This window comes from Vanessa cardui, chromosome 21 (assembly GCF_905220365.1).
Source record: "Vanessa cardui chromosome 21, ilVanCard2.1, whole genome shotgun sequence".
Classification (NCBI taxonomy): Eukaryota; Metazoa; Arthropoda; class Insecta; order Lepidoptera; family Nymphalidae; genus Vanessa; species Vanessa cardui.
In genome coordinates, this window is record NC_061143.1 from 3,402,132 (window position 1) to 3,418,125 (window position 15,994).

The following is a 15,994-nucleotide window of genomic DNA, read 5'->3' on the forward strand; positions in this document are numbered from 1 at the left end:
CGAAAAAAAAAACAATGGCGGTTTAATTCAGTTTCGCGCGCTTTTGTTTTTTTTTTATTTTTTTATTTGTTTTAGTCAGTTGGATGGATAAAGGAAACTCCTTAATATGTATAAAACTTTCGGAAATATGTGATATATATTACAGATAATAAATATTTTTTTAAACCAACTTCCAAAAAAAGGAAAAGGTTATCAATTAGTCTGTATTTTTTTGGTACCTCATAACTTTTGACTGTAAACCGGTTTTAATTTTTTTTTATTTGAAAGCTTGTGCTTCCCGTGTGATCCTATCTTAATTTGGTCCAGTTCTGATAATTGTATAAACATGAAAACCATATTATCATTGTTATATTATATTTTTTTTGGGAATGTATCTATAAATATTATATTATTTTTTTGGAAATATCCTTTCTACTTTTTTTTCTTCAAGTACCTATAGTTTGGTGAAAGTTTTTAATTTCTTTTCAATTATCTTTACTACCTACTATTTAGTGTAAGTATATTAAATTGTTTTGAAATAGTGTATAGTTTGAAGTCGGTTTTTTTTTTTGTTAAAATTTTTGTTTATTTATAACGGTTAATATTTATAATTATTGATAGCCCTGATCATTGTGTATCGAGACTCAAAGTTTTGTCATAAGGTAATCTTAGTATGCGCGTGCGCGGCGAATCGACGAGTCAGTTCTGTAAAATGCAGTGAATTGTGACATTGATTTTTTATACGGATCAATATTTAACGAATACGGTAATTGTTATCGTTTATATTTAAAATGAGTTTTAGATTATTTATTTTTTTTCATTTTTAAGATTAAAGGTATTTACTGTAACTAAATGACTGTAGGAACAGTGATAAGAATCTCGTGATATTTAAAAAAGTAATTAAAATAAATATACAATAAATTAATTTCCAAAATAAATTTAATTATGAGTGAAAGTTAAATGGTATAATATTGTTTGTAATTAATCACTATTTTTTTTAAATATATTTATGTGATCAAAATCTAAATTAAAAGTGAAATTCAAAATATACCTTATTCAAGGAGGCATTTATAAGCACTTTTGAATCGTCATTTAACATAGTACATAATATAGTTTATATTAAGTGAAGTTACCATCAAAATCCATATTGTAAGAAACCCAGTAGTTACTCTTTTTCAATATTTAAAACACAAATTCGTGTTAGTTAAATACAATTATTTAAATGAATATATCCTGCTTGGAACTCAACAGGTTAATTTAAATTAACTCCACGCTTTTTTATTGACTTTGTGTTTTTTAAATGTCAAAAAAGAGTAACTACTGAGTTTCTTGCCGGTTCTTCTCGGTAGAATCTACTTTCCGAACCGGTGGTTGCTTCACTTAATTGTGAAATGACGATTCAAAAGTGCTTTTAAAAGCGTAATTGAATAAAGTTTATTTTGATTTGATTTATCCATAGTCCACATTGCTTGTAGGACATTGAAATTGAAATTAGTTACATTTTTTCCCAAATTTTCAATTTAACAATAAATACGTCGTAAGAAATTGCGTCACAGTTGTATTCACCAACTCACTTTGGATTAGCGCGATGAGAATATCAGCAAATGCATAACATACTTAGTATTAGACACTTAGTATAATACATTAAAGGTCCATCAACATATCGAATAGAACAAAGGCAGTTACTAATCAAGAGATCTCCAAAACTATAATTCCGATTAACTTGAAATACAGGCATGTATACTATTTGTGATATCACTCAGAAAGGAAGGAAGGAAGTTTTTGAATATCATCTTTAATCTAGAGAAATGAGAAATGTTACTTATACGAAATGGACTGGTCATATGTTATCATTAGCATAAAATAAAAAAAATCTGTGCCAATGATATGCCAATTGCCATATATTATATTACATGAAGCGGTACTAGAGTTAGAACAATAAGGATAATTTAAAGCGTTTGTAAATAATATTGCATCATACACTATGTAAATTGAGTTGGCGATTGTGATTTAAGATACTTATTATATATATGTATGTCCAAACAAACGAGGTCGTTCTCCGCGATATGCACGAACTTCAATGCATTTGTCATTAATATACTATATATTTAAGAGGAAAGTAATATATAGTATCAACCAAAGTCGCTTCAGTTGTCTGTGTCTATGTATGTCTGTGTCTTTAAAATTACGCAACCGAGTTTGATGCGGTTTTTCTCAGTAGATAGCTTGATTCAAGAAAAAGGTTTTTCTGTTTAATAAATACACAGTGTAGTAGAGAAACACTGAGAATTTTAGAGATGTTAAATGATGTCGTTAATTAACATTTTTTTCGTTTTAATTGAAAAATAATGTAATACAGTATTATACACCTAAAAAAGGTCTTCAAAAAGTCTGCGATGGTATACGACTATCTCTTAGGGATAACCCACAATAACTATTTTTCATCCTTAATTTTTTTTGAGAAATAATGGTTTATTTTCGAAGCGATTTTAAGCAATGTGTGATTAATCCGTATTCAATTAAGCACCTTAAGAACGTTGTGCATATAATGAACATGAATATGGCGTATTAGCGGATTGAGCGGTTTGTGTGGTCTAACTAACGGCTGAAAATCTGTGAACGCTGTAAGACACTGTAGTATATTTAGTATCAGCAATGCAGTCGCGCGAAGCCAGGCGGGTCGCTAATTATTTATAATTGACTACGACTTCGCACGAGTGCATTGCTGATACTAAATATACTACAAAATGTCTTACAACGTTCACTTCTTTTTTGTCATTAGACAAAAAGTATTTAAGGAACTTAGATAAAGATTATTATTGTAGATTACCCTTAAGGAATAAACATATTAACCACTTAGCTGTTTTAAGATCTTTTTAAGGTGCACAAAATCAAAAATCATAAAAATCTAAATATACTTTTTTCAAGTGGGCTTTTACAAGCACTTCTGAATCGTCACTTAACAATTAAGTGAAGCTACCACCGGTTCGGAAAGTAGATTCTACCGAGAAGAACCGGCAAGAAACTCAGTAGTTACTCTTTTTCAACATTAAAAAAAAACAGTCATGTTAGTTTAGCTAAAAAATGGCTTTACGTCATAACATTAAAAACCTCTAAAATACCAGTGTTTATCTATTATATAATGTATGTATTACACATATAAACCTTCCAGTTGAATCAATATATCTATTGAACAAAAACGCATCAAAGCATAATACACGTGTACCGACAGCGATAAGTAACTTTATTTTATACTACGTGAAGATACATTGTAGAAATAAGTCGTATTTCAACTATCATAAAAAGTTTTTTTTTTTTGTTATACGGGTCTACAATTAAAGTAGTATATATAGCCGAGAAACTCCTTTTAAAATACTCAATTCGCATGTTAACTTTTTCCTTTCACTCATACAAACTTGTTTTTACTCTACATAAAGTTGAACTAAATACCAAAATGTAATGAATATAACACTTTTTTTATTGAAAAAGGCTCAAAAAACCCGTTTTAATCGAATTCTTGAAATGGTATGTTCAGTATTTAATTTAATATAAACCTCTACTTCGGAATGTAGATTCTACGCAGAACCGACAAGAAATTCTGTAGTTACTCATTGACACTAGTATACATAAGTATGTTTGTTATCATCTATGTATGTAATCATTTATTGATGATAGCTCTATAAATGATTAATGACTTAGAAAAGATTAATATATACAGACAACAAAAAAGCGTGCAGGTAGGTAATACTGTAATATGTAATATACTACATACATAATTGTATTTAATTAACACAATTTTTTTTCTTTAAACGTTGAGAAAGAGTAAAAAAGAGTTTCTTACCGGTTCTTCTCGGTAGTATCTACATTTTGAACCAGTGGTAACAATGGCGGATTTACCAATAGGCTAAGTAGGGTGGAGCCTAGGGCGGCAGATTTATAAGGGCGACAAATTTTGACCAAATTTTTTATTACAGATTTAAAAAAAAACTTATACTTATATGTATACACATTACGTCCGTAATCCGTATACTCGTCACTACATAGCGGGTTGGAAAAATAATCTAGTAACTGACAGATATATCACCTAGTTTATAATCATAATAATAACGGGAAAAAAACGATGTAATGAGGACGATAGAACACAAATCATAAATGTTGCAAAGTAGGGGTGGCAAAAATTGAATAGACTACTAGCCTACTAGCGGAAGATTTGTAAATCCGCCATTGAGTGGTAGCTTCACTTAATGCAGTTATTAAATGACGATTCAAAAGACAAGTGGCAGAATTTCTATGAAATTTGTCACATGCAGGTTTCCTCACGATGTTATCCTTCACCGCTGAACACGAGATGAATTATAAAGACAAATTAAGCACATGAATCAGCGGAGCTTGCCTGGGTTTGAACCCGCAATCATCGGTTAAGATGCACGCGTTTTAACCACTGTGCCATCTCGACTCCTGTATGTTCTATATAAGTGATTACTCACACAACTAAATATAGTACGGTAAACACTTCGATAGACAAGCATTGTAATAGATATGGACTAAGCGCTGTTGATTATTACAAACAGCTCTTAAAAAGACGTGATAAACCTTACTAATGATATAGTATACGTATATTCATTACATATTACGAATGATATATTAATTTCAATATATGCAAACTTATTCTAACAGCAGAAGAAGTGCGGATAAACAGACCTTATATTTACGTTATATATATTTACTAATAACTAATGATATACCTACACTATAAACTATTATTGATCAGTGTATCTTTATTTAAAAACAGATTCGTTTTAATTAAGGATTTCACGTTTTATTTCATCAATTCTAAGACCATAATAAGGCGCCCAAGTCTTCGTAAAACTCCTGTTTGGGGGATAGGAGAACCCAGTAGTACCCAGGCGTTTGTTATGCTTAAGATGAGTCTGTTTATATTACAATAATATTCAACTGAATACTTATATCCCTTTATTCTTCTATATAATAGCATTTAAGTGCTATCGCTAGATACCTTTCCTTTGGTGGCCCGAGATGATCCAGTGGTTAGAACGCGTGCATCTTAACCGATGATTGCGGGTTCAAACTCCGGCAAGAAATATAAGGCACTGAATATTCATGTGTTTATAATTGAGGTGTTGAAGGAAAACATCGCGTGGAAACCTGCATGTGTCTAATTTCATAGAAATTCGGCGACATGTGTATCCAACCGTATTGAAGCGGCGTGGTGGAATAGGTTCCAAGACTTCTCCTCGAAGGGTGAAGAAGCCTTATTAACAGTCGGTAATTAACAGGTTGTTACATCATACATATATGTATGACGTATGTATTTTAAAAAGCAAGCCTTATAAATATATGATTAATCTCAAAAAATATTAATAGACGACGAGTTTATGACACCGATACTAAAATCACCTTTGTTCAATTTATTACTTATATGTTCATATATATTTACAGATGGCATCGCAAACCATGATCTTCCATGTCATCCTCATATTAATGGTGTCCTCGAGTGAAGCACTAAGGCTGCTTGTGTTCTTTCCGATCTATTCAAAAAGCCATAGCATCCTGGGACAGGGTATGGTCAGTAGACTGCTGGAAGCTGGTCATGAGGTACGAATCTTTATACCAAGGGACCAAATAACGGAAAATATTGAGTTAATACATTTTATTTAGATTATAAATAATTTTCAAATGGAAGTAGATACAAAAAGTTGGAAGAGTTTCTAAATGAGTTGGAAATCTAAATTACCGATTTCGCATATTATACTTCTCCAAACACATAGATTCTCCATAATTCAGAAAGTATTTCCTTGTTTTTTGGTGCTAGGACTTTGTACCAGCCCGTCTATGTAGATACTAACTACTCAAATCAAACCAAATCAATCAAAATAAAATTTATTCAGGTAAGCTTTTACAAGCACTTTTGAATCGTCATTTTACAATTAAGTGAAGCTACTACCGGTTCGGAAAGTAGATTCTACCAAGAAGAACCGACAAGAAACTGAGTAGTTACCCTTTTTAACATTTAAAAAATACAAAGTCATATTAGTTAAATACAATTATTTAAATTACTATATACTGCTTGGAAATCAACAGGTATTAACTCCACGCTTTTTTATCATCAAAAAAATCTTGTATCGAATAATATGCTTTTTCTACCGAGGTATTTTTTTCTATCTTTTTTATATACTCATCATATTACTCAAAACTCTTAGCATTTTTGTGTTTCGGTTTGAAGAGTGATTGAGCTAGAGTAGTAGTTACTCTAGCTCAATCTAGCACAAGAGACGTGATGTGTTCCAAAGTTGATGGCGTATTGGTGATGTAAGGAATGATGTTCTTTACAACGACATTATAAGCGGTGATGTGCACTTAAAATCCTGTAGCGCATTTGCTCATCTCTCTATCTATACCTTAAAATAAAACAAAGTAAGATCTCGGTCACAGTTTAAGAAAATTGCAAGATCGTAAATTTTCTTACTTATGCAGTACGATTGTACTCACGCTGCTTGTTTCGAAATAGAATAGAAATAGAGTGAGCATTCCTGTACAGTTCGTTAGTCTCGATGAACACATTTGCTGCTGAATCATTTTTTCAATTCCTGCGGTACAAGGCGTTAAAGACCTCGTATGAAAACTATCATAACACCGGTACGGGGCTTATTAGACCGAGTAACGCTTAAAAAAACTGAAACACGATGTGATGGGATAGAATTTTATTTCTTGGTACATGGTCAAGGAGACCCCATATTAAGAAGGTACACCATTGCATTCAGTTTTCAATAGGCATCATATATCAAATAGACGTTACGGCCTCCACACGACAGTGAAATTTATGTTTTACTTAGCCGCACTGCAAGGGAGACGCATACGAGGCTTATTAGACCCCGCTCCGCATTGTGCGTGTTATCTTAACGAAATCAGACTTTCAAACCATCATGGCCATACTATCAAACATATTAAGGATATCATTCCCTTATTTGACAAATATTTCTTAAAAATTTGTTCAGTAATTAATTTACAGATTATATGATCTTAGGTCTGGAAATAGTTTGATGAGGTATTTATGGATATATTTGCTATTAATGGTGTGTAATCGGTTTCAGGTAGTCCACGTAACGTCTTTTCCTCGTGAAAAACCGGAACCAAATCTAACAGAAATCAACTTAAAGTCTCAGGCCGAAAAAATGAAAGCTGAAGTTGAAAAGTGTATGCTAAATTTATTTTACTAAATTATAATTAAAACCTTTTTGGAATATTATAATTTCATTGTTAAAATAATTAAAGTAAATACAAACGAAATAACATTTTAATATTTAATAAAATATTAACGACTTAAAGAATAAGGCTTCGATTAAGGTTAAAACAGAAAGTATGTTAGCACATTTCAATACGAATACTGTTAACAATTAATTCGCACTTGTGTTTTTTTTATATCTTTTTAATATTCATATCGCTTCACAGATTTCCAATCGATTATGGAGATTGTTTTTTTATGTGATATCTATATAACAGAGGTATTAATTATGTAATATATAGGCAAACGGACTAATGTAGATCGTTGAAATTATAATCATAATTTTAGTAATAGTAACAACAACAACAACAACAGCCTGTAAATTCCCACTGCTGGGCTAAAGGCCTCCTCTCCCTTTTAAGAAGAAGGATTGGAACATATTCCACCACGCTGTTCCAATGCGGGTTGGTGGAATACACATGTGGCAGAATTTCTATGAAATTTGTCACATGCAGGTTTCCTCACGATGTTTTCCTTTACCGCTGAGTACGAGATGAATTATAAAGACAAATTAAAGCACATGAATCAGCGGTGCTTGCCTGGGTTTGAACCCGCAATCATTGCTTAAGATGCACGCGTTCTAACCACTGGGCCATCTCTGCTCATAATTAATAACAAATATAAACAAAAAGCACCAAAACTTGTCGAACTTTCTACATAAACTGGATTCCATATTATTGTTTTCAGTTGAACATTTGAAATTAAAGAATCTCGTTGGCAAAGAAAATTTTGGAAATTCACTTTTCTTTATATACTTCACGCACGAAATACACAAGCAGATCTTAGAGGACCCCGATTTGTTGAAGTTCCTCAGCGATCCGAAGGAAAAGTTCGACGCTGTTATTCTGGAGTGGTTCTTTGCAGACGAAATTGCTGGGTAAGAATATTTGAACAACATATTTTCAGTGGCATTTATTTGCGGAAGAGTATATGCCACCCGAGTCACCACCACCTTAAAGAAATACTAACCATTCCTTCAATCGCCAATGCGCCACCAACCTTGAGAACTAAGATATTATATCCCTTTTGCCTGTAGATACACTGGCTCACTCACCCTTCAAACTGAAACACAACAATACTGTGTTGTTTGGCGGTAGAATATCTAATAATTAGATGACTTAGCCCTTAGCCAGACGGCCTTGCACAAAGCCCTAATACCCAGTAAACGCGATCATCCAATATTGAATAAGGAATATGAATAATCTATAAAAATTTACAACATTATTTTAAGACCCTTAAATAATTAACAGCCAAATTAACACTAAATTCGTATTGTAATATATACTAGTAAAATTAATCTTACAAACCTTTAGTATAAAAACCATGCAAATGTACTTAATTAGAACTAATATGCCTTTATTTTTATAGGATAGCTCCATTATTTAAATGCCCCTTGATATGGTTCGGCTCAACAGAAGCTCATTGGCAAGTTCTGAAGCTGGTCGATGAAATTCCAAACCCATCGTACACCGTGGACATATTCTCTACCAGCACATCGCCTCTTAGCTTCTGGGAAAGAATCGAAGAATTATACAAAGTTTTAAAGAAATTGTTCCTTATTGGGTAAGTCCGATATTCATTTAAAAATGAAAACTAACAGCAAAATTGACATATATAATATCGTCGTAATATCGCTTTTCTTCGTAGATGTTTCGGAGAAATTTGAAATTTGTGACGTTTTTACTTTTACCAGTTACAATAGCTTAACTATAATTAATAAGCTTGTAGTAATCATCTTCAATTTAAAACATTCTTCAAATTCCAGTGTCCTTGTAACGCCATTCGAAAAGACCATTTACAATAATGTGTTCAACAAAATAGCGGCGGAGAGGGGTGTGACTATCCCCTCTTATGATGAAGCAGTATACAATGGTTCCATGCTGCTCCTCAATTCACATCCATCCATTGGAACACCGTTTAGACTGCCACAGAGCGCGAAATATATAGCTGGATACCATATTGACAGGAAGGTTAAACTTTTACCAAAGGTAAGAAATTATCCATAAATAAGCTAGTCCAACAGTAATTGGATTTCTAATGCAAAATCAAAATGTTATTTAATCATTCTCATTATTTCTGTTGTCAAAGTTATGTTATATTTTTGAATTAAATGGAAAGCTATCACCGGTTCGGAAAATATCTACTTTCCGACCTGGAAAGAGAAACTTCTACCGAGAAGAACCAGCAAGAATCCCAGTAGATAGTCCCCATTGCCCGTTGCCCCAAAAACAATTTTACAATTAAATTTATTAACATACATATATCCCAAATTAATATTAAGTCCACGCTTTCTTATCATGAATATAATCTTGTTTTGAGTAATATGCCTTATCAATCAACGATTTTTTCGACGTAAGATTTAAATATTCATTCAGCCTAGCAAAACTGCTTATATTTGTATCCGAATTATAATTAAAGGAGATCCAAAAAATCATGAATGAAGCGAAACACGGAGTAATATACTTCAGCATGGGCAGTAACCTGAAGAGCATGGATATGTCCGATTACATGAAGAAATCTCTGCTTACAATGTTCAGTACTCTAAAACAAACTGTGATCTGGAAGTTTGAAGGAGATTTGGACAATGTCCCAACAAATGTCCATTTATTAAAATGGGCGCCCCAACAAAGCATTCTTGGTACGTTTTTTTATTATCATTATCATCATCATAACTTAACATAAAACAAAGTCGCTTACCGCTGTCTGTCGCTATGTATGCTTAGATCCATGGAATTATGCAACTGATTTTGATGCGTATTTTTAATATATCGATTGATTCGAAATGTTTACATGTAAACATGCACAATATAGTAGAGAAACACTGATAATTTTAGAGGTAACTTTAAAAACTGTCATAAATTAACACATTTTTTGCGCTTATATTTCAAAAGCTGACAGAAACTTACGAGATAAATCAAAATAATGTATCTACTAAAGTATTAAAAACGTCTTCAAAAATTTTGTGTCTATCTAAGGGATAACCCACATTAACCATTTTTTATCCTTTATCTGCATTTCACTAGTGCGAAGTCTGGGCAGGTCTCTAGTTAAAAACAAAAACGCATTACATTTACAAGCTCTTACTTTACTTTATTTTTTTATTTTAGCAAATCCAAACCTCAGGTTTTTTATAACTCACGGGGGCCAATTGTCTACAACTGAGGCTATCCATTTCGGTGTGCCGGTTATTGGCATACCAGTGTTGGGAGATCAACATGTGAATATGAGATCTGTTACCAAGAAAGGTTTTGGTATTTTGGTCAATCTAGCTGAGAATATGGCGATAGATTTGCAAATAGCTATAAAGGAAATGCTAGAGAATGAGTCGTGAGTAATAAATTATTTAGTATTTAATTAATTTTAAGATTGTCTCACTAGGTACCACCAATGCTCATATTCTACCACCAAGTAGCAAAACTTAATGTTGTTATGTTGCGACTTGAAGGGGACGTGAACCATTGTGACTACAGACTCTCTATGACTAATTGGCAAAGTAAGGGTTTGTTAATAGTTCTTAGTTTCTATACATATAAACGTTTATGAACACTTAACAAACATAATAAACTAAATAATAGCTGTATGAAATATAATAAATTAAACCACAATAGCAAAATTTTGCAGTATTAAGTAATTGCTATATAATTTGCTAAGGCGTTGAAAAAACTGAATTTGTTACGAATTCGCTCTCTTACTAAATTTAATTTTGTATTATTCCAATTAAACATTATGTTTTTATATATTTTTTTAACATTTTAGATACGGAACAAAAGCCAAGGAACTATCTCTTATCTTTCACAGTCGCCCACAAACGCCCGGAGATGAACTTGTGTTCTGGATAGAGTACGTTGTTAACACACATGGTGCCCCACATTTAAGATCACCAGCTTTATCAATACCGTTTTATAAAAAAATATATTTAGATTTATTAGCTGTATGTCTGTCAGTATTATACTTGTTAGTTTCGGCAACAAGGCGTTTTGTTTGTAAAAGATGTAGAAGAAACTCCAAGACGAAGAAAGAGAAGAAAAACTAAGATAAATAAAACAGTTTGTAAATGCATATTGAATGAATGTCGTACCTTTTTTATACGTGTTTAATAAATTAATTTCAAAAATAATGTTTTTTTAATGTTATAGGGTGCAAGCGAGCAGGAGGCTCACCTGATGGAAAGCGATCACCACTGATGGTAAGTGGTCACATCCACCCATAGACAATGAAGCTGTGGGAAATATTAACTATTCCTTACATCGTCAATGTGCCACCGACCTTGAGAACTAAGATAGTATGTCCCTTGTACCTGTATCATCTGCATCAATTTTAATTTAACATATTCTTTATTTTATTTCTTCATAATAAAAACTACGATATCAGGATGCAAATGCACATGTCATTAGCAACGTGACTGGCTAAGGCTTCTTCTGACCAACTTTTACAGCCTATAAATTTCCCCCTGCTGGGCAAAGGAATCCTCTCTCTTTAGAAGCATATTCTACTGCGCTTCTCCAATCCATTAAATTTTGGTGCAGGTAGGACACCTTTTTTCCACGACAAGATGTATTCCTTTACCATTGAGCACGATAAGGACAAACAAAGCACATGAAAATTCAGTGGAAACCCGCAATCACAATGAAGATGCTCTCGTTCGAAGTTCTAGACTATTTGGGCTTAAAAAACCTATCCAAAAGTATTAAACAAGTATTTGATTTTGACAAGTAGATAATAGATGTATATACACGTCCATCTGCTTATCTATAATTTATGGCACGGCGTCAGGTATTATTAAAGTCGACAGCAACGGCAGCGACGGGTTGACGAGACGTGAATATCTTAAACAGTAATTACAAACAAGATTAAAATATTAAGCGATATTTTAATAGTCAAAACAGGGAACTTTTGTAGGTCCTATCCCCTTATACTGACAAATTTATTTATTTATTTTTATATAGGTGGACGGCAATGGACCAACTAATGGTCAGTTGTCACCAACGCCCGCTACCAATGTTGCCAATAGGCCATATAGATTATTAGTACCATCCATCATATCACACCATCTAGATCACAAAGCCTTAAATAAAATTAAGTCGTTTTTTTAAAATGGGAATAAATGTGATCACTAATTAATGTTCCTTTTCTTATTCACCATTAAGTCAAATGTTTGTACTGAAAACATTTAGCTAAACTAACTTATTGTTCATTTATAAATGCTCATTTCCATTACTTAGGTCTCTATATAGGTCACTCTGCAACTGGAATTTAATAACATAGACTTAGGTTAGTGTTTCAACTAGAAGCTAAGGCAACATTTGAAATAACAGATGGTTTTTTTTTACGTAAAAGGTACGCGAACGGCAAATGGTAAGTTGCTACCATCGCCCACAGGCATGGGGACGGTAAAAAATATTAACTGTTCCCTTCATCATACAATACGCCACCAATCTTGAGAGCAAAGATGTCCCTTGTGCCTGTAGCTTCACTGACTCGTTCGGTCTATCTGTGAATACATTATTTTACTTTTCGTCTAGAACACGAGTTGATATTGGAAAACTAGATACATTCGTAATCCATACTAGGGTTGTTGCGAATTTTCACATCTGCATCCGCAAATGCGGAATTTCCGCATAAGTTTACACATCCGCAACCATTACCGCATCCGCAATAATCGACGAGTATTTTGATGCGGAAGTGGCACAAGTTGCTACAAGACAGAAATTTTAGCAAGTGCTTATAGTCAAATAGGAGCGAAGTATCGTTCGAATTGCGAGTCATAATCTAGATTATCATGTACAGCTAGCATTATGTGTTAAGGAAGATTTATAATTTATTTGCAACAAGTGATATTTTACCGTAAAAAGAGTCATTGTTGATGAAATTAAAAATCCTCTGAAATGATTCACCGTTCACCGAGAAGAATTAAAAATATTATCACAAATAGCTCGCAGATTTTTTTCTGCTGATTATTTCCAGGCAGTGTTTTAAGTGAACAATAGAGTACACAGTCAGTAGTCAAAAATAAACTATGATATAAGTATGTATGCATGTGACGAAAACTATTATTTCAATATCATTTAACACTTTGACAAATAACTTATCTTGAGTTTTGATACTAGTATTTGCATATTACAAACCAACGATAACGATTGCAATTATTTATTTTCCCAAAAAACACCAAATAAATATAGCTGTTAACGTTGAATAAGTGCCGGTCATATACACGACTGTTGTTTTCATTAATGTGTCGAAACCAAAATTACAGACAGCTTTTTTGTGGTGTAAAAGAGATTAAAAATTTATTTTAATTTTATGGCAACAAAACTTTTATGAAAGACTTTTTCAAAGATACGGGTTTGATTTACAAACCTCTGCGTAACAGTATTGACCCCGAGAAACCGAAAATATTACTTTTTATTAAGTATAATGGTCCAAATTTGAATTTCTTTTACTGATTAATAAAAATATGAAAAACATTCTATTCTCGTTACTATATTTCTGCAGCTAAATATATTTTTGTAAAAACATCCGCATCCGCGGATGTGAACGCATGAAAATTGGCATTCGCATCCGCTTCCGCTAATGTGAAAAAATTGGCATGCGAACATCCCTAGTCCATGCCAAAGCAGATAGGTTTTTAGCAGTTATAACTAAATTGCTCAAGGTTATCACGGTGTTGAAAACTAACGTCCTAAATCCTCTGTAATAAATCTAAATAGTATACAACAAAGTCGCTTACCGCTGTCTGTCCCTCTGTATGCTTAGATCTTTAAAATGATATATGTGATGCTGATAATGATGACAGAGAGACTAAAAAACAAACAAATGTTAGATTCCATATCTATATTTAATAAAATATTTATCATAATTCAAACTTAAAAACGATTTTTTTATAATATTACATAATGAATACTAAATCACTTTGACATCATTGGTTGATGTCTTAACTCTAAAATCCACAACAGCGCGATTTCTTAGACATTTTTTGCCTCGCTCAACCACTTTGTGGAACCAGCTCTCGCCGGCGGTTTTTCCGAACCGATACGACATGGGAACCTTCAAGAAAGGAGCGTACTCCTTTTTGAAAGGCCGACAACGCACCTGCAAGCCCCTAGTGTTGCAGATGTCCATGGGCGGTATCATTAATCATTAATTAATCACTTTCCATCAGGTGAGCCAATAAGTTAATATGTTATAGTAAAATCTTCGAACTAAACAATCAAGTTTCTGTCAATTTAAATAAAATCACTGGCACTGCTAGTATTGTAATGTGTTCTTAAATAATATATGTATGTATATATAATACTGTGATGTGATGACTATGTATAATATTAATGTGATTTTTATTCCAATCACAGCCACGAAAATATTTATTGAGAAAAACAAAATTTATGCAATTTTAATTGGATCTTTGTTCCTGTCCGTCTGGGTATAATCTATTATCACGTATTCTACCACCACTATACCACCGAACAGTAATATTGTAACATAAGTTGATAGTATATGAGCGCGTGGTACCTGTGTATTGTTAATAAAAGACCTTAAAATATTATTCAATGTTTATGAGTTAAGTGGTATGCATATTAACAGTCGTATGAATTATGCAAAAATACGGTAGCAGAGGGAAATTACATATACTTAAGCCTATTTCAATGATAGAAGGAGTCGAGAAAAACAAACAGCTTTGACCTTGAAATATCGTGACATCTTTTTTTGTGACATAGGTGGCAAACGTGCAGGAGGCTCACCTGGTGGAAAGTGATTATTTAATAATAAATTAAGTCTTATAATTATTAATTAAAGGCTTCATCAAAAGTATAACACCTCGGCTCATTGCCTCCACTGATGACAGGAGGGCTGGTTCGTTTTTTGCCCAGAGGATCGGAATTGCGATTCAACGGGGAAATGCTGCTAGCATTCTTGCCACCATTCCACGCGGTCAAGATTTATATAGTAACTAGTTTTAGTTCAAATATGAACATATTTAAGCATTTAATGTTATTAATTATGTATTATGCTACTTTTGTAATATTAAGTCGTTGATAGGAGGCACCCAACGTGTCGGTGGAGTGTGCGAATAATGCGCGCGGTGCTGGACACTATTATTAATGTATATATAATTAGAATCATGTCAGCTATCTGCGAGTGAAAGTCCCGTCAAAATCAATCCAGCCGCAGACCGGCAGATCTTATTTTGGTATATGTATCGCGTAAGCAAACATATGTATTTAGTAAACAATGTTTATTTAATATATATTTATTATTCAAACAGGTTATAGAAATATACACTCAAATTTTATTAGATGTAGATATATTATATTACGATATCATAAATAAATTGGTATAGTATTAGTAGAAGCATCCTAATTAAATGAGCCTTCAAATTTCAGCAATACTGATGCTCGAACTCGAGATCATCGGTTAAAATCCACGCGTTCTAACCACTGGGCTATTTCGAATTCTTCTTTATATATTGTAATAATTATTAATAGCTAATTAATCATCATAAAAAATGATATTAGTATTATTTCATTCATTGTTCATTTGGTCATATTTGCGTCTGTTACTTAAGATTTGGATGTCATTGACCTTGCTAGATTGGGCGTAACCGATTAATTTGCCGCGGGCACTACCGACAACTTATTCTGTTAGCAATTACCGCAAAAACAGGAATCAACGTAACTCTAATTTAGCTATTACAAATAGATCCACGCCCTAATACAT

General features: G+C 32.8%; 1 protein-coding gene across 1 annotated transcript; it reads left to right on the forward strand.

The window, feature by feature from the left end:
• The first annotated feature begins 639 nt into the window (after positions 1-639).
• On the forward strand, positions 640-11,399 carry LOC124538789 (UDP-glucosyltransferase 2-like). The gene is made up of 9 exons (XM_047115987.1): positions 640-745; positions 5,440-5,595; positions 7,092-7,194; positions 7,970-8,159; positions 8,651-8,845; positions 9,048-9,270; positions 9,701-9,920; positions 10,390-10,609; positions 11,039-11,399. The coding sequence occupies exons 2-9, from the start codon at positions 5,440-5,442 to the stop codon at positions 11,313-11,315; spliced, it is 1,584 nt and encodes a 527-aa protein (XP_046971943.1). The 5' UTR covers positions 640-745; the 3' UTR covers positions 11,316-11,399.
• The last annotated feature ends 4,595 nt before the right edge of the window (positions 11,400-15,994 follow it).

Bases quoted from the DNA above. Each gene is read 5' to 3' on its own strand.
- LOC124538789 (XM_047115987.1), top strand. From the start codon at position 5,440: ATGGCATCGCAAACCATGATCTTCCATGTCATCCTCATATTAATGGTG. The intron at 8,160-8,650 runs GTAAGAATATTT...TTATTTTTATAG, and splicing joins TTTGCAGACGAAATTGCTGG to GATAGCTCCATTATTTAAAT. The intron at 9,921-10,389 runs GTACGTTTTTTT...TTTTTATTTTAG, and splicing joins GCCCCAACAAAGCATTCTTG to CAAATCCAAACCTCAGGTTT.